At 37.6% G+C, this 26,679-nt stretch overlaps 1 protein-coding gene across 6 annotated transcripts in view; it reads left to right on the top strand.

Moving 5' to 3' along the window:
* The window catches only part of LOC150100000 (uncharacterized), a 206,416-nt gene that overhangs the window by 136,294 nt on the left and 43,443 nt on the right, over positions 1-26,679 (top strand). For all 6 annotated transcript variants that reach the window (XM_090402364.1, XM_090402363.1, XM_090402368.1 and 3 more), the window contains 3 exons: positions 1,369-1,579; positions 15,513-15,555; positions 21,149-21,190. In XM_090402364.1, the coding sequence (XP_090258490.1) occupies positions 1,369-1,579; positions 15,513-15,555; positions 21,149-21,190 (296 nt within the window). The remainder of the gene's footprint in view (positions 1-1,368; positions 1,580-15,512; positions 15,556-21,148; positions 21,191-26,679) is intronic.

The raw sequence follows: 26,679 nt of genomic DNA, 5'->3' as shown, positions 1-26,679 counted from the left end.
ATGCATGTATGTTTGAGAGCTAGTTGGCCGAATAGTTAACGTATTTACGTTTCAATCAAAAGGCTGTGAGCATCGTAAATGCTTGTGGATGTCATTATGTAGTAGATAAATTTTGTCGCTGGTGTTCATTCGACCACCCTGCTTACTGGAGGCCTGAAGTGGCTTGAAAAGTGCTATGTTTGGTCTCTAAAAGATTTCCAAATTATCTAACCCTTAGCCCACCCACAGTACTAATACTAATGTACTGCAGGCTAACAATCGTTCATAGGTGGGATTAACATTAAAAAATAAATAAATAAAACTATTCAAAAACTCCTAATAAGCACTCAGGCTAACAATCGTTCATAGGTGGGATTAACATTAAAAAAAAAATAAATAAAACTATTCAAAAACTCCTAATAAGCACTCAGTTGCGTACCTGGATATACGACATAGATCTTTCTTGTTGTTTTAACTTAAGTTGATAACAATTATTAGTGGCAAGAAGCTATTCAGTAATACAACTACAAACAAAATATTGTGTTGTAATCCAAATACCAATCAACTAACCGTTTATGTATTTTTGTACTTGTTTTGTTATTTTTGATTTTCGCGCATTTTTTCATGATGAGACAAAAGGCCGCTTTCTTTTTTAATCTAGTTCATTAATGGTAGAATAAAATATATTTTATTTTCGTCAAATTTGTGACGAGTTAATATTTCAGTCATTTGATTGAATTTCGGTGTAATCTGCCACTTATTTCCATTTCATATATTATGTTGACTGTTAGTCCGAGCACTTAGCCTAGGGCTTTGCGTTTCGCAACCATATGCCTGGGGAAGGAGTGTCCCAGGTTCGATTCCCATTGAAGACGTGAGGAACTTGAGGATCTTCCTCAGCCATAGCCAAGTTAGACAGTCTTGGGTGCGGGCAGTAGGGTTTTTCCTACTGCCAGTCAAAAATACCCCCCCCCCCCCCTCCAGCGGCAGGCTAGGTGACAAGTCGGTTGGGAGTGGTACCAACAAGAAGTCTCATCTAAGTAACACGCGGACCTTGTATAGGAAGCGGGAATGGCGCATAGTGAAAGAAGATATTATATTGACTGTTGTTTAATTATATTTTAAATATTAAAAAAAAACATCTTGATGTTTTCCTTAATAACAATAATAGTTTAGATTCTTTCATATCAAAAGGTAAAAATTAAATCGTCGAACAATGAAACGCTGCACGCCGTGTTCCCGTTTCTTCCTTTGTTCTTTTTTTTAAATAATAATTTATCTTTAATTAACCAAATTCAAGTTAATCATAGAATCGATGTAAATAACTTTCGAAATCAATCCATTATTTACTTTTCTTTATTTATTTTTTACTTTACTTTTCATCTATAGAATGGCACAGATGATGATTCTTTTAGTGGAGTTTCCGATCAATTTTCATCCTCATCTGACAATTCCGTACCTCAAAATGTCCAGGACATTCCATCACCGAAATCAAAGCAAAGTAGTTGTTCACCACAGAAAATGGCCGCTTCTGTGGATCACACTGATGGTGCTCTCTTATCAAAACTCACAGTTAAGTGTTGCTTCAGTTGTGCAAAAGGTAAGAAAAATTCTAATAATCCTCTCAGGTTCCTGAATTTCTAACCACATATAATGAGGAATTAGCACCCTTATAAATATTAAATATAATAAAGTAAATATCTACTTCTGTGATTAATTTGGTCATTATATTTAAAAAATAAATAAATCAGCTAATGCTTTTTGTTCCCTTATAGGGAGTAGGCGAGGCCGTTTTTTTAGCCCTATCTAACTTTTGGAGACTGAGTGGGCAGTTCAATCTCCACTGTTAGCCAATCAGAGATAGCTGGCCCAAGGCTATCAATAATTAATCGGCATGCAATGAAGAAGGCGGCTAGTAAGTGCCGCCATCTGGTGGTCCCTAACCCTAACACAACATTTTTAATGTCTGATAATAGTGTGGGTTCGTTCGACGGCCGATTGTTAAAATTTCAAATTTTATTTTATTATTATTTTTTATTTTAAGAAATTCGCTAACACATTTACTTCCCTGAAGAGAGTAAGAGAGGCCATTTTAGCCCTATCTCTCTTTTTGGGGACATTTTGATACTGATGAAAAACCCCAGTTTCAGGGAGGGAAAAAAAACCTGCTTCCTTGTGTCGGGAACTGTTGAAGAAAAGTCTAGAAAAAGTTCATCTAGTCAGCGAAGTAGATTCGCACTCACAACTATCTTTCTTTAGATGGCCTAGTGCTATGGATGCAAACACCATTTCCTATGTACTACTGAGGCTTTTTAGCATTTTTTTTAAATGTATAGTATGTTAGAACAGTGGTAGAACTAAGATATATATGTATATATTATTCAATTGCTAAATCATTCTAAACCATAAAATTTCCAAGTCTGAAAACTTATTCCTCAAAATATTTTGATCTTCAATACAAATTGCAAAATATTTCGAATTTTTCAATAATCTGGTTTTCTGTACATTTTTTTTCTCCAAAAAGAATTTGTGCAAATGATTCTGTCTGAGTAGTCTACTGCATTTTACTATTTAAAGATTGTGAATAACTATACTTATACTATACTATAACTATATACTTATAACTATACTATACTTATCACTGAAAGATCCACAACCTAAAAGTTGTGGGTCTTTCAGTGGCAGGTTATTTCCATTGCTTGGATGTAACACTACCGCAGCTTAATAGCAGGACCTTAAGTAGATTGAAGGACCAAATATGATACTTGTTTTTTCCTCACTCACAGCACTAACCTCTTCAAATTTTAGTAGTCAGATTTATCATAACAAAAGCGGCAAAAATATATGCTGCAACGTTGTAGTGTATGTTTTGAATCTCTTCTGCGTTCATGCAAGACATTTGCTGATTATTATTATTATTATTGAACCTCCATGGAGATTCAATTATAAGTGAATTCGGCAGTTTGGCATTCAATAATAATTGCTCATTGTGAAGGGTTCGTTCTAGGTAGAATAGAGTCTAATAACGCATTAATAAAACAAAAATAAAGACATACGAACATCGCTTTTTGGAAAGATTTTTCATTATACTTCTATTATTTTGAAATATAAATCTATTTTGTTAATTTAATATCATCAATTGAACGCAGTCATAGAGCTGAGGAGAGAGAAACTATTGGAAAGATAAAGTTTACCATTTCTTAGTGTTCAGTGATTAATATGGCACAGCGAATATGTATTTGCAGCTTCTTTTGGCATTCTCTCCTTCTCTCAGTAATTAACTGTAATGCATTACTGGTGAAATAATTTCAGTAGTAAGGCAATTCAGTTAATTTGGATTTTATTAAAAAAATTCTGCTTTTTTTCTTTCCCTTTAAACGGATTGACTAGTTTAATGCAAAACCTTTTTGAAGCCATCCCATACTTTCGTGGTGTAAGCTTCAAAAAGGTTAAGCAACTTATCATGGTGAATTCTAGCAATATCCGCATTGCTCAATTCTTCAGTATTAAAAAGGCAGTAGTAGTAGGAGGAGGCCTTGGTGACATTATCTAAGCTTCAATTGCAATACGCTCCTAACAAGATACTGGTCAGATCGTATATCTAACTTAATCATTTAATATTAATTAGAACATTAATGAAGAGCCTGTGTATCTCAGTAGAAGTGGTGTTTGCACTCTTCAGCGCTAAACCGCTCGAAGAGCAAAGGTTGGTCGATTGGTAGAACCTCTGCTACTAATGGCTCACACAAAAAGTTAAGCAAGTTTGAGCACATTTAGTAGTTGGAAGGGTTCAATCGTTCGATATTGTTGGCACACTCTCCCTCGATGAGTCTTTGGACTCCCTGGAGTGTCACATAATAATAATAATAATAATAATAATAATAATAATAATAATAATAATAATAATAATAAAAGTTCAAGTCTAGTCACCGACTAGAGGAACTTTTTTCTAAGCCTTTTTTCGACCAATTACCGAGTTAGTCGATCTCTGGCATGGACAAGCGGATTTTTTCTCCCGGAAACTAGGGGTTTCCCGAAGAAAACCGGGTTCCAGGTCTAACTCTGGAAACCAGTCGAAAAAAAGATTAGAAAAAATCTCCTCTATTCTACGACTAGAATCAAACTTAGAACAGTCTCACCTCCTATATGGATGCAAACTCTATTTCCTCAGGGATATATCCCTGAGGAAATAGGGAATCTTTTCGTTAATATAATATATATATATATATATATATTGTTGAAATTAGGATTTACTCGGGATGTATACATTTATAAAAATAAATTTAACTGACTAGAACCCGAGAAAGTATAACAAAAAACCTTTAATACATCACAACTAGTTTCATCGGTGATCCGACTTCTTCAGGTGAGAAATAAAAACATAAGACATAAAATAACACGGTAAAAAATGAACTTTACAGCTTAATAAAAAGCAGAATAATAACAGTCATATTTGAATAGGTGACCGCGTGCTACCGTTGGCATGAGTAGAATGTGTGCGACAGCTAATTTTTGAGCGCCAGTACTGGATTACTGCGCTATGGGAATCGGGTAAATTGTAGCTAAGATTATTGTTTAAATGTGAAGGGTCCAGAACTATTTCTTTTGATTCGATGATTCTTCTTTCGAATTCATCCTTGCAAATATATAAATTAGTAGTGCGTTCCCAATCAACTTGATGTGGCTGTTCTTCAAGGTTAGAGTTTGCCGAGAAAAGGACATGACTGGAAAGGGCGCTCGCTCGTGCTCTACTGTAGGAGATGTCACGTCTATGTTCCTCAAGACGAAGTGAAACAGATTTGTCTGTCTGGCCAAAATAAGGTCGACCACAGTTGCACAAAACTTTATAAACACCAGGAAAATGCAGATGGTTGTGTTTTGGTTTTGGTCGACTCAGAAAAGAACGAAGTTTTGGCAGCGTAGTATAGTCGGTCTTTATGTTGAATTTTTTCAGAATCTTAGCTAGTTTTGGGGTAAGAGTCATCGAGCAAGATGTCTCATTTCCACAGAAGAAGACCTTCAAACAGAGCTTAACTTCCTGAAAAACACCTTCTTAAATAATGGATATTCGTCTCGTAACATCACTAAACGCTTGAGACCACGCCAACATCCTCGACAAGAAGATGACTCCAACCCAATCACTCATATACAGTTGCCTTTTATCAGCACTCTTACCCCAAAACTAGCTAAGATTCTGAAAAAATTCAACATAAAGACCGACTATACTACGCTGCCAAAACTTCGTTCTTTTCTGAGTCGACCAAAACCAAAACACAACCATCTGCATTTTCCTGGTGTTTATAAAGTTTTGTGCAACTGTGGTCGACCTTATTTTGGCCAGACAGACAAATCTGTTTCACTTCGTCTTGAGGAACATAGACGTGACATCTCCTACAGTAGAGCACGAGCGAGCGCCCTTTCCAGTCATGTCCTTTTCTCGGCAAACTCTAACCTTGAAGAACAGCCACATCAAGTTGATTGGGAACGCACTACTAATTTATATATTTGCAAGGATGAATTCGAAAGAAGAATCATCGAATCAAAAGAAATAGTTCTGGACCCTTCACATTTAAACAATAATCTTAGCTACAATTTACCCGATTCCCATAGCGCAGTAATCCAGTACTGGCGCTCAAAAATTAGCTGTCGCACACATTCTACTCATGCCAACGGTAGCACGCGGTCACCTATTCAAATATGACTGTTATTATTCTGCTTTTTATTAAGCTGTAAAGTTCATTTTTTACCGTGTTATTTTATGTCTTATGTTTTTATTTCTCACCTGAAGAAGTCGGATCACCGATGAAACTAGTTGTGATGTATTAAAGGTTTTTTGTTATACTTTCTCGGGTTCTAGTCAGTTAAATTTATTTTTATAAATATATATATATATATATATATATATATATATGGGAATCTTTTCGTTAATATAATATATATATTGATTCCTTAAAGAGTATATCTAATTGATGGGCATCCAGGAGTGATTGTCTCACTCCTCGTGGAGGAGTGAGACAATCACCTGCCAGCAAAGGTTGGTCGATTGGTAGAGCCTCTGATACTAATGGCTCAGTTAAGTAAGTTTGAGCACAGTTAGTAGTTGGAAGGGGAGCCAATCGTTCGATGCTGTTGGCACACTCTCCCTTGATGAGTCTTTGGACTCCCTGGAGGTGTCAAATAATAATAATAATAATAATAATAATAATAATAATAATAATTTTCCCTAAGAATTACTGTTATGTAAATGGAGATTATATTAAAAACTAAAATAAATCCACTAACGCCTTTTATTCCTTCATAGGGATAGGCGAGGCGTTTATGGCTCTAACATTTGAGACTGAGTAGGCTGTTCTCCACAGGTAGCTATTCAGAGATTGCTGCCCCAAGGTCATCACTAATTTTAAGTGGGATCCAGCGATAAGATGGCAAACAAGAGCCGCCATCTTGTGGTTCTAATCATAATATAATATATTTATTGTTTGAAATAGTGTGGGTTCCACAGTCAATTTTCTTGAGTTTACAGGATGAAAAACCCAAGTGTCCAGGAGAAAAAAACCCAGCTTGCTTGTATCAGAGACTGACTAACTCTGGAACCAGGCAAGAAAGACAGAAAAAAAATTCATTTTTGTTACTAGAGGGGTCCTTTCTATTTCATATATTCTTCTGTGCTTTCTTAAAGTTAAAAAAAAAATAGGCTTAAGTTCGATTTTCGTCGCAACAGGAGGAATCTTTATGTGGACGATTTTCAATTTTCAATCGAAGGCAAGTTATTCGATCTCATATGGAGGCAGCAGGGTGTTTTCTCCCAGAAACTCGGGGTTTCATCCCGCATACAGACAAATCGGCCCTTCAGAACACACGCAATTTACAGACAAAAAATACTAGTTGTGGAGGTGGGCGGTAGATGGCATTAATGGGGATGATTGGTAGTAGAGGTTCGGTGTAGTGATTGAGACAGTTGTATAATATAGGTGTCCTCCCGCGATGAGTCTTCGGACTCCTAGGAGGTGTAACAAATAATAATAATAATAATAAAATTATGTTTTCTTAAATTAAAAATATTTTGGATTCAACTGTGGATAAAATCAACCCCCCCCCCCGACTAGAAATTTTAGAAAGGATTGTTGTATTTATAGGGATAAGCTATGGGAAAGGGTGTTCTAATACTGTGATTTTTTTTAAAATCAAAAGTTGCTATCCAGTGAGATTATTTTTACATTTTTACTAGATAAGTAAGCCAAGTATAACTCATATTGGTAATGCTTTCCAGCAAACAAGCTTTGAGTTTGAATCCCAGTATGTGCTTGCGACAGGTTCCACATTAAAAACATGAATCAAACACATAAATAAAAGTTCCACATCTTGAAGGTCAGAATTCAAGAATTGGTGGGCAGCAATTTATTACTTTTTAGCAGACAAGATGGCTTTGTTAAAGCGAGGTCTTGCCTTTGCAATTACCGTTTCTATAATAGAGTGAAGCTAGAGTTGGATAAACACAATGCCTGCACTGTGATATATATTGTTTGACTTTGCAAAAGCATTTGACAGGATACGACATGGGAATTTGTTAAGTAAGCTGAAGTGAATGGCGATGTATACAGTCTTACATTTGTGAGATGGATAAATAGGTGGTTGTCAGACAGACATTAAAGAGTAGTGTATGGTTGAGCAGTGGCACACTCAGGATTTAATCTTAGAGGGGGCCGAGCACTCAAGATTTAATCTTTGGGGGTGGGTGCCAAGTTCAGTAGACGATTTGAGAATGTACGCTATATGAGAATGCATATGCCCTATGACTGAGCATCTACAGTGATTGCCAATACATGATACCCGTGATCTCCTCTGGCCCGGCTCGGGCGAACAAAGTAGCGCTTAGTCTGTAAGAGCACTACTTCAATCACCTTGCTTTCACAGTGGCCGCGATTCCCAAGAGCTATAGGGTATTCCCACTTTATGTGCCCACTAATTCATAAGTAGTATAGAAATAGAAGACACGACACAACATAAATAAAAAAAATGAATTTTAATTAGGAAAAGATTTTTGGAAATTTTTCTGGTGTTATTTCCTTTTTCTTTTGGGGGGCCCAGGGCCCCTTGTCCCCATCCCTGGGTGCACCACTGTGGTGGAGCAGATGTAAAGATCAGAAAAGTATACAATAGTCCACCACATGCTCTGTTCTTGGTCTATTGCTGTTTAATCTGTATACTGATGAAATTGAAGATAATTTTGACAAGTGATATTCAGTTGTTTGCTGATGATATTAAGTTGAGAAGAGCAATAGTAAATGAAAGTGATGTAGTAATCCTGAAAGATGTCTTGAATAATGTTGGAATGCCAAGAAATTGTATTCTTTGTTTAGTCCTTTATCTAAGTGCAAGCAAAGAAAGTTTGCACGTGAAGTAATTTCAGAACTGGGAAACTCGTAAATAGAAGCTGGTGACTTCACATCACTTGCCTTAGTATCCCATAGTGCAAAGCAAACATCCTTACAGACATGTATAATGCTATGCATTATGGGAAGGGTCACTACCCAGACTGGTTTCGACTTTTATTGAGGTCTCATAAGTGGGAGCCAGACCCAGAAGTGATACCAAAGGTCAAAACTGTCTGGGTTATGACCTTTTCCATAATGCATAGCATTATACATGTCTGTAAGGATGTTTGCTTTGCACTATGGGATACTAAGGCAAGTGATGTGAAGTCATCAGCTTCTATATACAAGTTGCCCAGTTCTGAAATTACTTCAGGTGGAAACTTTGCTTGCTTACACTTGGATAAATGATTAAACCAAGAATATAATTTCTTGCTATCTTTAATTTATTTGCCTTGAATAAGCTAATACTGTGAGCAAAGCATAATGATTTTTCTTTGAATGTGGCAAAATGTAAGTCATGCACTTTGCATTGAAATAAGTTTCTACTCATGTATTCTATTAATGGGATTTTACTGCAGGAAATTCATGAGGCCAGGAATCTGGAAATAGTTGTTGCTAGGATATGGTAAAACAGCACAGAAGATCACTTGGACTTATGCAGACTAACAGGGATAAAAAAGTTACCATTCCTCTCTATAAGCTTCTGATACTGATGATTGATGAGGCCAGGGATTTGGGAGTGTTGGTGGATAGGGAATTGAAGTTTAGGGGGTACATTGCAAAAGTGACTAAATCAGCTCATCAAATCACTTGGCTTCTGAAAAATACTTTAACATGCAGAGACAAACAAGTTGTTGTTCCTCTGTATCGAGCCTTGATAAGACCCCATCTGGACTTCTGTGCCCAGTTATGGGCACCAGGATTTCTTCGTGATGGGGAGGAAGTGGAGAGGGTCCAGAGACGAGTGACCAAGATGATAGCAGGTCTGTGGAATGAACCTTATGAGAATAGGTTGAAGATTTGTGGGTTGCAGAGATTGGATGATAAGCGAAGGAGGGGTGATATGATTGAGACATTCAAATTACTGAAGGGTTTCTATAAGATTGATCCAGAAGATATTTTTGAAAATATGACTGGTGGTGGGAGGACTAGGGGCCATGCATGGAAGCTGGGCAAGAGCGTGGTTGACAAGGGTGTTAGAGCTAGGTTTTTTACTTGGAGAGTGGTGAATGAGTGGAATAAGCTTCCAGAGTGTGTTGTGGGTGCTACGACCGTGAATGAGTTCAAGGCAAGATATGATAGATACTGTGTCAATGTCGAATAGTTGTTCTTGACATGATGTTAGGGCCTCCCTCGATGAGTCTGTTGACTCCTTGGAGTTTCCCGGAACAACAATAATAATTTGTATATGTTACCGCTAAAGTGCAGAAATCAGTTATTCTGCAGATTATCTAGGTATTGTGCAGATTAACTACGGTGATCCGTTAATGTGCGGAAAATTGTTTCATTTCTCAAATTACCTAGGTAATCTGCACATTACCTACTAGGCACTCGTTAAAGTGAAAATAAGATCTTTGCTGGAACAACAGCAACGTTTCTGTATGTTTAAATTAAGATAATGTTATTTATTTATTTTTTGATATCTAAAGAATCAAGTTAATACAATCAAACAATCAACAAATTAGTTGATAGAATCAATCATCAATCAATTAATATAATACAAGGAATCAAACGGTTTAAAATATTATTACAATTAAGAAAAAAAAAACATATGATAAAATTATGTTTACTTATTAAAAAACCAAACTAAAAGTGGAGGGAGAGGGGGAAGGAGTAGGGAAAGGAAATGAGAGAAACAAACTTTTGAACTTTAACGATACGGAAGCCGTTAATGTGCACATTACCTAGGTAAAATGCGGAAAACTCTTGATTCCGCACGTTAGTGGAGCAAATCAGTTAATCTGCAGATTAGCTAGGTAACGTGCACGTTAACGGTTTTCGCACTTTAGCGGTAACATATTATTATTATTAAACAAGACCTCATGGAGTCAAAGACTCATCTAGGAGGTCCTTTTATCTCACACACATCTCATCATACCGGGTCTTAAACATATTCAAACTCCTTGCAGACACCACACTCTCAGGTAAGGCATTCCAATCATTCACAACTCTGCACGAAAAAAACCTGCCTCTCACTCCCCTACTCACACCCTCTTTATACAGTTTCCAGGGATGACCTCTGGTTCTCCCCTGATCTCCCACTATTTGCTGTAGAACTTCTCCACCATTGATCCTATAACAACCCCTTACCAACTTGTAGGTCTCTATCATATCTCCCCTCTTCCTTCTCTCCATTAGACTCTGCAAATTACATCTTTTCAATCTTTCCTCATACTCGACATTCCAGAGGTCAGAAACTACCTTAGTCAGTCGCCTTTGGACCCTTTCCAACATCTCTTCATCCTTCTGAAAATCAGGTGACCAAATCTGGGCACAATAGTCCATGTGTGGCCTAATCAAAGCCTTATACAATGGAACAAGAATCTCCCTACTTCTACACGTCAGTGTCCTCCTCATCATTCCCAGAAGTCTTTGTGTTGTCTTCACAATTTTGGCGATGTGTCCCCTAAATTTTAGATCCTTATACACTATCATTCCCAGATCTCTTATTTCCTCTACTTCCAACAATATATTCTCACCAAGCATAAATTCTGCATCCCATCTTTGTTTTCCAAATATTAAAACCTTACATTTTGCAACATTGAACTCACATCCCCATTTGCTTGCCCAATCACTCAATTTATTCAAGTCTTCTTGCAAGGCCACAACATCTTCACTACTCTTTATGGTTCGTCCCAACTTTGCATCATCTGCAAACAACTGAATATCTCCATCCAAATCTTCGCCAATATCATTAATATACAAGTTAAATAGTAATGGCCCTAAAACAGATCCCTGAGGCACTCCACTAGTGACTTTCCTCTTCCTGGATATTGCACCCCCATACACAACTTGTTGATACCTATCAGATAGCCAGTCTCCAATCCAATACACTAATCTAATATCCAACCCCATCTGCTCTAGTTTGACTGTCAACTTATCATGAGGTACTCTATCAAAAGTTTTTGCGAAATCCAAGTATATTACTGTGTATCCTTCTCCTCTGTCCAAGGAAGCAGTCACTTTATTGTAATAAGTAAGTAGATTACTAAAACACGACCTCCCTTTAGCAAATCCATGCTGTCCATCAAAGATTATACCATTGTTGTCAACCCAACTCTGGATCCTAGTTCTCACAAGCTTCTCCAACAACTTAACCACAACACCTGACACACAGATAGGCCTATAGCTTGATGCTTGAGTTCGAGACTCGTATTAAAAAAATATGTCAAGGCAGGTGTCAACTCTCTGGCACATTCCTTCAGAATACATGGTGATATATTATCAAGTCCCACAGCCTTATTTACATCTAGTTTACTCAACTCCCCAAACACCTCTTGTTCACTTACAGTCAGTCTCTCCTCCCCATCATCAACTGCTCTTAATCTCTCCATGAAGTCACATTCACAAGATTGAAAGATCTTTATGAACTGCTCATTAAGTATCTCCACCACACATTCTGCAACAGCTGTCTTTATACCATTTCCTCCAATCAATGTCATCCTTCCATAATCATTCTTTGTTTTGCTGGCTACATATCGAAAGAACTCCCTAGGATTCTTTTTAGCTTCATTAGCTAACTGCTGTTCATACCTCTCTTTAGCTACTCTCACCAACCAAGTCACCCTCCTTGCCTGGTCTTTGTAGACCTCATGAAATTGGTTACTTCCACTTCTTTTATGCTGCCTCCACAATGCCCTTTTTCTCTGTATTGCATGCTTAATCTCTTTATTCATCCATCTCACACCTACCTTATTTAACCTTATCACCCGTGGTATACATTTAGACATTGCATCCACTAAATATTTTTTGAAAATCCCCCAAGCTGCATTGATCTCTTTTCCAGCTAACTCCTCATTCCATGCTACACCTGCAAGCTGTCTCCTGAGCTCTTCATAATCACCCCCTTGTAGTTCCACATATACCCTTTTTTCACAGGAATCCTTGCACTGCTGGCGACCACCCAAGTAATCACCTCATGGTCACTTTCACCAATTGGTGGATGATTTGATACCTCATTGATAATTACATCCTCCGATGAGATGACCAAATCCAAGACCCTTAATCCTCTTGTGCCCTCTGTTACATACTGTCTGAGGTAGTTATCCCTCAAAAACTCAAGAAACTCATTTTCTTTATTTCGAGTTGCTATCTCTTCATTCCAGTCTATATTGCCATAATTAAAATCACCCATAATGATCACCCTTTTCTTATTTGCTTGGCTTATTTGACTATACATTTCACTATCACCACCATCCACATTACCAGGTCTATAACAACATCCCACCAAGTATTTGATTCTATTCACCTCTATCTCACACCATACTGCCTCAAAACCACTGGCCCCATTTCCCTCTTGCATCTCTACCTTGTATGGACATAACTCTTTCTCTATCAACAATAGCACTCCCCCCTCCCTTTTTACCCCTTCTATCCTCACGAAACACATCATACCTTTCCATCTCTATTCCTGTCAGGATGTCATCCTCATCTAACCATGTCTCACTTATTCCGACAATCTCTGGGTGCACAGACGCAATTAGTGCAACCATTTCATCCGCCTTGTTTCTTATACTTCTAGCATTGGTATACAAACACAACAACTCATTTCTGGATCTACAGCTAGTTCCACTGATACCACTCACTCGATGTGATCTCTCCGTGCTGGACTGGGGCCATTTCCCTTTCTGCTTCTTCATTTTAGAACCCTTTGCAATTCCATCTGTTTCCTTTTGATCCCTGATCATCCCATTACTTTCCTGCCTACACATGCTCTCACCTCCTCTTGGAGCATCCACCTTTCTCACGCTGTGTATCCCTGTCCACCCTGAGCCTCCCCATTTCCCTACTCCTCTTGCACACCCATTCTCTCATTTTCTATACTCATACCACTCACTTCCCCATTCATTTCCACTTCTTCAATCTCTCCTGTCTTACTCTCCTGCTCTTCCACATCACTCCCCTCTCGATCTGATTCATTCTCTCTATTCACTTCTCTACTTTCCAGCAGCAGTCTCTCCAAGCGACTCACACCATAACTACTCAAATGCAGTCCATCGCTCCCATACAGCTCACTTCATCCCTCAAACTCATTCCACACATTAACAAACTGTACTCCCATCTCCTCACACATTTCAGCCAGAATATCATTCTGGCTGAAATGTGTGAGATCCTTGCTCTCTGCCTCATTTCACCACAATCATACCTAGGCAACACACTGACCACCCTTCCTGTCACACTATTCTCCAAGCAGTCTCCTGACATTCATTTTGACATGCTCTTTGTTCTCTCTCAAATCATTTGTACCAATTTATACAATTAACTCTTTTGCTCGTTCCCGCCTCATATTCAATGCCTCAATCACTCTACTCATTTTACCGCCTGGAAAACATATCTTGTGCATTTTATCCTCTAGCACACCTTTAATAATGGAGTCTCCATACAACGCCACTCACTCATCTTTTGTTAACTCTTTCATGCCATCATGATTTATTTTAATAGTTTTGACCTGAATTCTCTTAATTTCATTCCGCATCCATTTCATTTCTTGCTTCATCCAATCCAATTCACCTTCCGAACCTCGCGACACATTCACTCTATCATTAAATCTTTCTAACTTTCTAACTCTCGACCCCCTCTTCTCACTTTCCCCCTCATTCATCCTTCTTTGTTTCCGTACTTTCGGTCCAACATACGTCCAACTTTTACTATCATTCTTCTCACTTTCACTCTCACATATCTTTCTTTGTTTCCGTACTTTTGGACTAACATGCGTCCAACTTTCGCTATCATTCTTCTCACTTTTACTGTCATTCATCTTTCTTAGGTTCAGTATTTTCGTTCCAACATGCGTCCAACTTTCGCCATCAGTCATTCTTTTTTCGCTATCATTCATATTTTCGATTTTTTTTACTTGCGATTTCTGCATCACGCCATTTATACTTTCATTCGTTCTCTCAATTTCGTTTCTTTCCGCCTCACTTTCGTCCCTTTTAACATCCGTTACGGTTGTCAAATCGCGCTTTTTCTTTTTTCCTGATTTTTTAACATTTTTTCGCCTTCTTTCTCACCATCCTTCTCTTTCAAACGTGCACTCGCGACACAATCGGTACTAGCATTCTGTCATCACCTTCATATTCGCATTCATCAATTCCTCGTTCAGGTCACATTTCGCACACACCCTTCTTCCATCTGCACTAAATATCCACAAATCATTTATGTAATCGAAGGAATACATATTACAGACCTCACACTTAACGAACCGACTGAAATCCAAATTAAAATCATGGAATGACAATGCCACCGCCATTTTTTTTTTTTTTTCTTTGCAGGTTACTAGGTCTAATATTAACGTTTTTGTATTTAGTTTAAGCAAGAAAAAAAAATCCCACACTAATAATATCGGTAGCGTACAACGTTTACAGCCTCTCTTACTTAAACAATTACGCATATATACTTAATTATTCCTAGTAAAACTTATCTGAATCAGGAGCTCTTCAAAACACGTCCGTAGCGCTTGACCCACTAGCGCCCTATACAAACACAACAGCTCATTTCTGGATCTAGAGCTAGTTCCACTGTTACCACTCACTCGATGTGATCTCTCTATGCTCAACTGGGACTATTTTCCTTTCTTTTTAAAACCCTTTTCAATTCCAACTGTTTCCTCTTGATCCCAGGTCATCCCATTTCTTTCCTGTCTACACATGCTCTCACCTCCTCTCGGAGCATTCACCTTTCTCACGCTGTGTACCCCTGTCCACCCAGCCTCCCTTTATAGGAGAGGTATGATAGGTGTTGTGTGAATAATGGTTAGTTTGCAGTAACATTTTGGATATGCATTGTGAGAGGTATGATTATACTATGAATATTTATGGAGCTTTTTACAATGAGGTCTTTGGACGCTAAACAACAATAATGATGTATTTGTCTCTGTTTGTATTCTATATTAAATGACCATCTATTGAAGAAAATCAATTATTAAAATTTGTTTTCTAGATTACTTCAACAAAGTAGAAGAGGCAGTCACTATAATATACAAGTAAGTATTTTAATGAAAATTTTTTCCTTGTCTTTACAAAAATGAAATGAAAAGTATATATGACTGTTCATTTTAAAATAGTTAATCAATTTTATTATTGAAATAGTATTGATTTAAAAATAACGTTTTTGAGATTGAGTTTATTCTCTTGCTTGAAACCCCCCAAAAATGTACTGACAGGTCTTAGCTGATTAAGCCATTTTCGCATCTTAGTGCAATTTTGATTTTTCTGCAAAACTTAATACATCCATGTTACCGATTCTTGAACATCACAAAATGCAATGTATAGAATATGACACACAGTTTGTTAGAAATGTATATATAAATTTGTAATATAAACTGCTTTAGGATTTTAAAAATTCACAATTTTATAAATACATGTATAGAAGTGTCTAATTAAAATATGGTGTGGCGAAAGACATTCTTAGTGGTAGTGCTCATCCTGGATACAGACCCATATTATATTCACTATGCTTTATACTATTTTCTTTCAATATTCAGGGTGAATATAAATGCCTTTATTTCATTTACCTTAAATTCTAATTATAGAGTGATGATGACAGTACACTTTGCTCCTCTTTGTCATACAATAAACCTTGTAGTGCTTTAAATACTGATTTTTCCAGTTTCTAGTGGGGGGGGGGGGTGATGACAATCTAGTGAACTTTAATGTTTTACCAAAGCACAGCCCTATTTTATTTCTTAAAGAAGATCTGATTTCTTTTCCCCTTTCCTTTGATGATACTCTTTCTTTTTTTCTTATATTTTGTTTTTAAATATTTTTTTCTTCTTCTTGATGATACTTTTTTTTCTTCTAGGCTTCACTTGCACCAGTAGCCTTTCATAGAACAAACATATCCAGAGTCTTCTTAGCCTCTAAAAACTTGCTGTAATACTTTTCTATTCAAGCCATTATTTTTCACTAATACTATATAAATAAATTCACCCTTAGAAATTCTGGTCTTTCATCTGAGGTGATGCACTAAAATCTTTCTGGAAATAGAGGTTATAGTTTTCTACTGTAAGGCCTGAATCAGTGCATATATATTTTTTTTACAATAAATTCCATGCATGAAAGGTTAAAGAATCTATAGCACATTAGTGCAGTGAATTTAGGGATTAGAGCAGTGAAACTTCTTAGTATTATTATTGTTCCACCCTTCATGTATTTAGCAGACTTATCATGGGTAGTTCATTCAACTGACAACATATTTATCACACTGAATCTTAAAATCCTTAACATTCCTTGCATTAACAACACATTCTGGTAATGTGTTCCATGTAAAAAACCAACTACTCACACCCCTCGTCACCACATTCTTACAACTTCAAGGGATGGCCTCTGGTTTTTCCCCTCTCGCCTTACACGCTCTTTTTATAATCCCATCTGGATTAATTCAATAAAATCCTCTCTGGACCCTCTCCAATGTTTCCACATTAAACTGAAAACCAGGTGACCAGATTTGAGCACAATGGTCCAAGTGTGTTGTACCAGTGCTTTATACAATGGCACAACCACTTCTTTATCCCTACATGTTAGGGTACTTCTTATCATAGCAGCACTACAATGTGCAGTGCAGCCTTTGCAATGCTAGCAATATGCCCTCTAAACTTCAGTGTACTGTCAACCATCACTCTCAAATCTTGAATCTCATCTACTTCCTGCAGTACAGCACCATCAATATAGTACACAGCCTTATATTTCTGCACTCCAAAATGCAACACCTTGCTCTTATTAATATTAAAACTACAACCCCACTATTTGTCCAAGTGAAAAGTTTATTCAAATCTTCTTGAAGGGAATTAACATCAACAGTGCTTCTCCCTAACATTACATCATCAGCAAACAACTGAAAATTCCCAGTCATCCACATGATATATCATTTACAAACAAGCTAAACAGCAGGGGCCCAAAATACAGAACTTTGGCACATGCCACTGGTTACCCTCCTTTTCTGAGACACTGCTCCATCATAAACAACTTGCTGGTATCGTTCAGAGAGCCAATTAACCAATCCATCGATCGATCGATCTCCGATCCATAAAACCAGTTTGATATCTATTCCCATCTTCTGCAGCTTGTACACCAATTTATCATGTGGTAGTCTATCAAACACGTTTTTCTGCAAAGTCCAAGAATATCACTGCGTATGATCTTCCCTTATCCAACACACTTGTCACCTTATCATAAAATGCAAGTAAATTGCTAAAAAAAAGACCTACCCTTTACAAATCCATGCTGACCATCATAAAGAATGCTATGTCCATCAACCTAATTCTGTATTCTATACCAATCTCTCCAACACCTTGACTACAACTGCAGTTATATAGACTGATTTATAATTGGAAACTTCTATTCTAGAACCATGCTTGTGGAATGGTACTATTTTGACTTCTTTCCACTCCTTAGGAACCCTATCCACTGCAAGACTTTCATTAAATAGCCAGGTCAAGGACATAGCTAATTATTGAAAGTGATTATTTTATGTCATCCATTCCCACAGTCTTATTCACATCTAACCCAACCAACATCTGATACGCCTGTGATTCTTTCACTTCCAGTTCTCCTAATACTTGCCTCCCTTCTATATATTGCACCACATCATTTACACCAGTATGATATACACTGATATAGTTCGCCCACCAATTAGAGATCCTTCGACACTTCTGCGCATCTCAGAAAAAGGAGAATCCATTCCGATAATAGGGTAATCAGTCCGTATAGTGGGATGAGTTGTTTATTATTACCGGTCGGAAAATTAACTTCTCTTTTATGATTATTGTAGTTAACTATGTTGCTTGTATAACAGTTGGAAAATTTTACCTATAAAGCACGTGATTTCGCGTGTTGGCGACCAATTTGGACATCCTTCATTTCTTTCTCCCCTTCAGCATGAATCGACTATTCTTGGAAAGATGCAAAGCAGGGACCTACAAACGGTGGGTGAACTATAACATGCTCATTCAATAATTCCACAATATCCTTTGAACTATTATTCTGCTGCCATGACTATTCACTAGTGTCAACCTGCTATAATTATTCTTTCTCTTGCTTGCCATATAGCAGAAAAATTCCCTCAAGTTAATCTTGGCCTGACCAGCCAATCTCTTCTCATACTACACCTTTTCTTTCTTTACCATGCACTTTATGCTCTTCATGGATCCAATCACCACCAAGTGCCTTGTACCTCATCCGTAGCATTTTATTTTCCAACACAGTTTGCTTGAATTCACTGTTCATCCATTTCACTCCTACTCTATTTACTGCTTAATCCATGGTATGCAGTTATACATTGCTTGTTTCAGATACTGCCTTGTGAATTTTCATGCACTGTCAACATCTTTACTGCTCAGCTCATCCCCCCAACATATTGATGCTAACTCCCTACAGAGCTTCCTATCACCCACTTTATACTTTCACATATAATCCATTTTTGGCAGTAACCTTTTCTTGTTTCACCACTTCCCAAAAACAAGTACCTTATGATCACTCTTACCAATTGGCAGCAGTGTCAACACCTCATTAACAACTATATCTTGTGAAGTTATCACCAAATCCAAAACATTAAAGCCTCTAGTTGCTTCAGTCACATGCTGCTTAAGATATTTCCCTCTCAGAAATTCAACAAACTCACTCTCCTTGTTCCCATTCACTATCTCCTCCTTCCATTCTGTATTCCTGTAATTAAAGTCTCCCATTAGTATCACCTTTTTTTTACATGCCCAACCAATTTGCCTAAACATTTCATAATCAGTCCTTTGATAACTGGGAGTTAACTGTTGAGAAACATTTTGAGTAAAACAGTTCAAGAGAATAGACGTTGAGAATGAATAGGAAATTGGTCGCCTGTTTTTTTGGAGATGAGGCTTTGGGAAGGCTCCAGAGAAAAGTAACTGAGGCCAACTATTTGGCGTCAGGTATTTAGAATGTTGGTTATATTATTATTAATATTATTACACTGTCACCACTTCCATGAAGTCCAATACTCATTGTTGAGGTCCACTCAACACATAACATTAGCTTATTTACATCATATTTACGCTTAAAATATAAAACAACAAGAACAACTTTCAGGGATAATCCATCACACTTGCACAATGCTGGTCATACATTTCCTTAAACTCATTCACTGATGTTGGTCTGACAACATATTGCATTTGCTCACCACCATAAGAAAAATCTGCACCTTACTTCCTTATTCATCCAACTCTTATTCAACTTCCATGAATAATCGCTTGTTCTTTCCCTTCCTGTCATATATTAAAAATTCTCCTGTATCTGTTCTATAAAATTCCCTCACCATGTCTCTATCATATACCGGCAAAGGTTGGTCGATTGGTAGAGCCTCTGCTACTAATGGCTCAGTTAAGTAAGTTTGAGCGCGGTTAGTAGTTGGAAGGAGAACCAATCATTCGATGCTGTTGGCACACTCTCCCTTGATGAGTCTTTGGACTCCCTGGAGGTGTCAAATAATAATAATAATAATAATATCGCCACTTCTCTGACAGATGCTGTAACTTACAGTCAACATCCCACATTCCCAAAATCATGAACTCTTTCTGATGTTACTTCATCCCCTTTAAAGCTAGGAGGCCAAATCTGTGAACAGTAGTCCAAATGAAATGAATCAATACCATTTTGTTGAACTTACTGTCCTTTTCATTATTTCTGCAATCCTCTGTGTTGTCTTCACTGCCTTTGCAAAGTGTCCCTGAACTTGCAGTGCACGTCTACTAATACAGCACATTCTATCTCCCTGGTTTGATATCCAAAACCTTACACTCATTGACATTGAAGAGATATTCCTATTCTTTTATCCACAGGCCAGCCTATCCAAATCCTCCTCAGGTAATCTTACATCAGTTGTTTTTCATAATCCTTCTTAGCTTTGCATTATCTGTAAACAAATTAATGCCTCCCTTTAAACTAGATGGTGTATCATTAATTCATAAATTAAATAGAAATGACCTCCAACACAGAATCCTGTGGCACCCTACTTGTCACTTTCCCTCTCTGGAACACTGCTTCTCCACATAATATGTTGATATTTATTACTTAGCTAGTATCTAATCCATGTCACCAATCTATTATCAATTCTTATTCCCTGCAATTTAAAAGCCAATTTATTGTGTAGATTGAGAAAATGCAGATCAGACTAAGAAAATGTCATCTATCTACAGACTGGTGTGTGTGATCAAGACACACCAGTTGGTGAGGAATTTGTACCAGGTTACTGTAGACAAGATTTTTCATAGAATGATGGGAGAAACAAAGGTAAAACACATGACTATCCCTTAAAGCTGCATATTCAACTTTAATGGATGGCTTGGATTTATCTCTGTCCCACCAATCAATGAAAAATCTTTGGAGAGTAGTGGGAGTGGAATGCATTGCATGAGTGTGGAAACCAATAAGTTTAAGTGTAGCTATGATGAGCATTATAGCAAGGACCTTCTGCAATGAATCTTTTTTTTTACCCCCTCCATGGAGGTCAATGATAATAATAAAATAACCACTTTCTTGTAGTAATTTTCTATTCATTCTGTTGTTTTGCATAGATGCCAGATTTTGAATTAGTTACTTTCATTTTAGATTACCAAGAACTTCTTTGCTACTTATGATGTCTACACTCTTGTAAGTATATTTCATAAGAACTTAAATACAATGTTGTTTCTAAGAAATTTAATAACTGGTGTATGTCATGTCAGTATTTGTTTACAATACAGAGAATAGTTGACTAGGTGATTAGTGCTCTCTTATGACAGAATTACATTATTCTGTCATGTGTATGACTTTTGTTTTACCAGACATATTATAATATCCTTTTATAGTACACTTGTTTAAAGAATGAGTTGCAGTGCAGAGAGCTATTTGTTCATGCTGATCAGTAACATCAGTAATTGTGACATTTTTCTGCATTTATCAGTAAGCATTTTCAGCTCTAGTGTGCTTTGTCAAGAATAATATCTTGCATATGTAAAAAGGATACCCTCTGGCTCAACAAGTATTCCTTGAGATATTAATAAAATAGTACTTTCACAAACTTTAAAATATCAGATTGGCTTACCAGGACTAGAAGCTTGAGTTATAATGGTGGGTAATGAATTGAGACTGAGCATTTTTTGTTAAAGAAAAAATATGACAGGAGAAACCAATGGAATAACACAAGTAATGTATTACCCAATTTCTTATGCTGTGTTTGTGCTATTAGAAAATGTTACAGCATTCTGTCTGTAAGGTAAGTACACCTGAATGCAAGTGATAGCTAACACTAAAGATACCAAGAAATTTTATACAGTACTTGGTTTTAATCCTTTTCCCAAGGAAGCAAAAACAATGTTTTGCACATGAAATATATTCACATCTCTGAGCCACTTGTATATAGAAGCTAATGACTTCATATCACTTGCCTTAGTATGTATCCCATAATGCAAAGCACACCTCCTTCCCATTATGCATAGCATTGTATATGTCTGAAAGGAGGTGTGCTTTGCATTATGGGATACATACCAAGGCAAGTGATATGAAGTCATTAGCCTCTATATACAAGTAGCTCAGATGTGAATATTTCATGTGCAAAACATTATTCCTTGGGAAAAAGATTAAAACCAAATATAAAATTTCTTGGTATCTTTAACATATAATACACCCAAGGTAAAAACTTTCTACATCTTTCTCTCATCCAGAGATTTTTATTAATAAGGTTTAGCACCTTTTGGCTACTTGTATATGATATATATATATATATATACAGGGTGTTCGGGATAAATTTGACAGTTTCGTAAGGAAAAAGAAAATCTTCTTTGTATCTATTAAATTTAATGAATTGACAAAAAAACATTACAGGCAGAGTTAATTACAATACTATCAACAAGATTTACTCAAAATAACCACCATTAGCATCGATCACAGCTTCAATTCTGCTTCGGAACCTCGAACAAGCTGATGCTACAGTCTCCCTGGGAAGGGCCGCAAAAACTGTTTTAATTTTATCCATTAACTGGGCTTTTGTATTACTGGAAGTGCGATTGGTGTCTTTTTCAACTGCGCCCCATACAAAATAATCCATGGGGTTAAGGTCTGGGGAGTTTGGAGGCCAAACATTTGGACTGGTGAAGTCGTAGAAATTTTCAGACAACCATTTTTGACTTTTCCCAGAGGTGTGGCAAGGGGCCGAATCCTGCTGCCATACATACGGCCTACCATTGGCTACCCTTGTTATCCAGGGCTTGACTACAGTTAGCAACTCCACGAACAAAGCCCGAATTCCAATGCCAGGGTTCTTCAACACCTGTTCCTGCAGATTTGCGAGGAATTCTGCTGTACGAACGCAATCAGATCGTCTGCTAGGGATCTTTCTTCTTGCTACATCCTCGTAGTCACCATTGCAAGTCTCCAGTTCATGCCTGATTGTTTTTACTGTATTCAGGGAGCATTGGGCAGCAGTCGTAATATCCTTATTTTGATGGCGGGCACGAATCATCATGATACAAGTTATTCTCTTCCATGATTCAGGTGGGTTCCAGCTATCCATCCTTTCTGACATCTTGTATATGAATGAAGAAGGGTCCAAACTTTTAAATGAAGAGAAGTGTGTGTTAATACATGTAACTTACGGAAAAATATAATTAATTATAAATATGTCAAATTTATCCCGAACACCCTGTATACGAGCTCCTCAACCCCCCCCCCCCCCCAGAGGTCGACAAAACACGATACAAAACCAAATGCCGCAACCAGAAGCCCGGATCGAAGCAAACCTCAATCGGCAGACAAAGTCCTATGCAGAAGTAGTCCGCTCAACAAAGACCACTCAGGAGCAATACAACCCAAATTTAGCAGCAGTCATTACAAACTCCCTTGCAAATATGCTGCAAGATTTCAGTAAATCTAACCCCACATCGGACTCCAGAAAAACATTTCTGCAAGAAACCCAATCCATTCTAGTAGCTCTCATAAATGCATAAAAATAAAAGCACTCCAGTTTCCCTACAGATCATTGCTTGGAATGCTAATGGACTTAAAAACAAGATTCTGGAACTCCAAGAGTTTGCACAAAGATACAACCCAGACATCATCTTAATAAATGAATCCCACTTAAGACCAGCAGACAACCCCAAAGTTAGAGGATACCTTCTCCACAGAAATGACAGAATAAACTACAGAGGAGGAGGCACTGCCATTTTCATAAAAAACCACATCGATCACCACTCTGTAACTAGCCCCTCAACCAAAAATCTAGAGCTCACAGGAATAGTAGTACCCAGTACCTCAACTGGGAAACTAACACTTTATGCAGCTTACAACCCTCCATCAAAGAATCTATTATATTCAGATCTAGATGCCGTCCTAGGCAATAATCATCAAATAATCATTGCCGGTGATCTAAACGCAAAACACCCTGCATGGAACAGTAAAACTACAAACAGAAATGGCTACACACTCTTTAGCTACTCCAGTTCAAATTATGCAGTGGTGGCAGGCCCTGCAGAACCAACCCATCACAGTACGTATGGCACAGCTGACATACTTGATATTGCTATATTACAAAATATTAAGCTACAGTATAGCCTAGTCTCTTTAAATGAGCTGACATCTGATCATAACCCAATCCTGCTCCAGCTGGGAAAGCAAGAACAACTGCTGCCTCCTCCCCACTCCTTTATCTTATGGAAAAAACTTCTAGAAGTACTATCAGAACACATTGGACCTGTCCCTCACATCAGCTCCATAAAAGAAATTGAAAATGCTGTCAAACGTCTGACTCAGCAAATCACCTCAGCCATAAAGGTTGTCACTTCTACCAAAACCACTTTTAAGCCAAACCGACTTCCAGAAGACATCATGGATCTAATTAGGAACAAAAACAAAGCAAGGAAAAGGTACCACAACACCTGTGCACCTCAGGACAAGGGGATTCTCAACAAACTGAACAATGAAGTTAGAGAAGCACTTAAAGCTTATAGGAACAAAACTTGGGAAGCCAAACTAGCCTCTGTATCACCCGGCGATCACTCCATCTGGAATATATTAAGAAGTATCAGAAACAAAAGCAAATCTCTTCCCCCACTCAAGTCAGACATGGGACTAGTACACACGGACACAGAAAAAGCTGAAGAGATAGCAAAGAACCTAGAAAAACAGTGTAGCCCTACATATGACAACTTGGACTTCAAACATGTCTATAAAATCCACCTCCATGTCAGACATGCACTGAAAGTCACCGATACCTGCAAACATATCTCCAAACACCTCACCAGCGGAAATTTATGAAATTCTAAAGAAGCTAAAGAATAAAAAAGCCCCTGGCCCAGATGGCATAACAAATAGAGTAATAAAACTGCTACCCCGAAGAGCTGTTGTACATCTCACCACCATAATCAATGCCATGTTCCGATTTAACTATTTCCCCAGCTATTGGAAAGTCGCAGATGTAGTCCCAGTGCATAAACCAGATAAAGATCCACACCTGCCTGAAAGCTATTGACCCATCAGCCTAATCTCAAACTTGGGCAAAATTGCTGAAAAAATCATTCTCTCTAAACTCCAGGACTCAGTAAATGAGTTAAATATGATTCCTAAGGAACAATTTGGATTCAGACAACATCACAGTACTACTCAACAAATTTATAGGATAATTGAGTATATCACCACCGGATACAATTGGCACCAGCACACCGGAGCAGTCTTCCTTGACATAGCAAAAGCTTTTGACAAAATATGGCACTTGAGATTACTACACAAACTCATTTCAGCAGGTATACCATCAAGTATCGTCCACCTAATTAAATCTTACCTCCAGGACAGACACATACAAGTCAAAATAAATGGTACAGTTTCAAGTCAGCGACGGATCTCTGCGGGAGTTCCTCAAGGTTCCCTACTGGCTCCGATCTTATTCTCAATATATATGGCAGACATCCCGCACAACCCAATGTCATCCATCTTAGCACTTTATGCGGACGACACAGCAGTTCTTGCCAGATCTCTACGACCTCATCTTGTCACTAAAAAGTTGCAAGAAAACCTGCTAACTAGAACATTGGTTCTCCAAATGGAGATTACAAGTGAATCCCGAGAAGAGTGTAGCAATACTTTTCACCAGAAGAATGGCAACTCCCATGGGGGACCTTTATCTTTTCAACACCAAAATCCCCTGGCAAACAGAAACAAAATATCTTGGAGTAATTCTGGACAAAAGATTAACGTTCAACCCACACACCAAAGCCTTATGTACGAAAGCATCTAAAACTATTGCACAACTTTACCCTCTAATAAATAGAAAAAGTAGACTGAATACCAGAATTAAAGTGCTCCTCTACCTGTTGACGATCCGTCCAATGTTGACATATGCCTCTCCAGCCTGGAGCCACACATCCAACTCCAACATCCTCAGACTGCAGAGAGTTCAAAATAGGTGTTTAAGCATGATATTGGACACACCGTGGTTTGTAAGGAACGTGCAACTGCATAGAGATACAAACATTCCTTACATCTACTCCTTCCTATTAACTACAGCAGAAAAATTTTTCTCAAAGATCTCTACACACCCCAACAATCTAGTTAAACAAGCAGCAAACTATGAAGAGACTGACCTCTTCAAATACAAGAGGCCAAAAACCATCCTAAATACTTGCAACAATGACTAATCTCCGTGCCCCCCAGGGCGAGCTCTCAGCTCATAAATCTTTCCTTCAATTCATCCTCCTTATCAGACAACTGGGAATAAAAGCATCTTGCTTCACCCTTCTGGCCAATGATGCTATGTTTATGTTTATATACATGAGAATATGAGACAAATGGCGGTTGCCAAGTGTTTATATATGTGATCAGTGATTTAAATAGTTGTTATGATTTTCTGAAGAAAAATTTATTTTGTAAAATATTTGCAACTGATGCTGGTAGATCGATTTGATCTACGGGATATTTATATAGAGGTAAGTGTCCTTCACTCTGTGAAACATTTACTACCTTTGCTGGTAGATCGATTTGATCTACGGGATATTTACATTGGGCTCTAGGTCCCACTTCTCAAACTTTATTCTAATAGAGTTGTTGCCTTCTATCAATCATGACAAAACCTCTCAATGAAGGCATATTTGAAGAAGTTTACAGAGAATTCC

The sequence above is a fragment of the Typopeltis vanoorti genome, chromosome 13 (assembly GCF_054136105.1).
Source record: "Typopeltis vanoorti isolate ZY-2024b chromosome 13, IOZ_Tvanoo_1.0, whole genome shotgun sequence".
Classification (NCBI taxonomy): domain Eukaryota; kingdom Metazoa; phylum Arthropoda; class Arachnida; order Uropygi; family Thelyphonidae; genus Typopeltis; species Typopeltis vanoorti.
The sequence above is the reverse complement of the archived record's forward strand: the minus strand, read 5'-3'. Positions and strand labels throughout refer to the sequence as shown.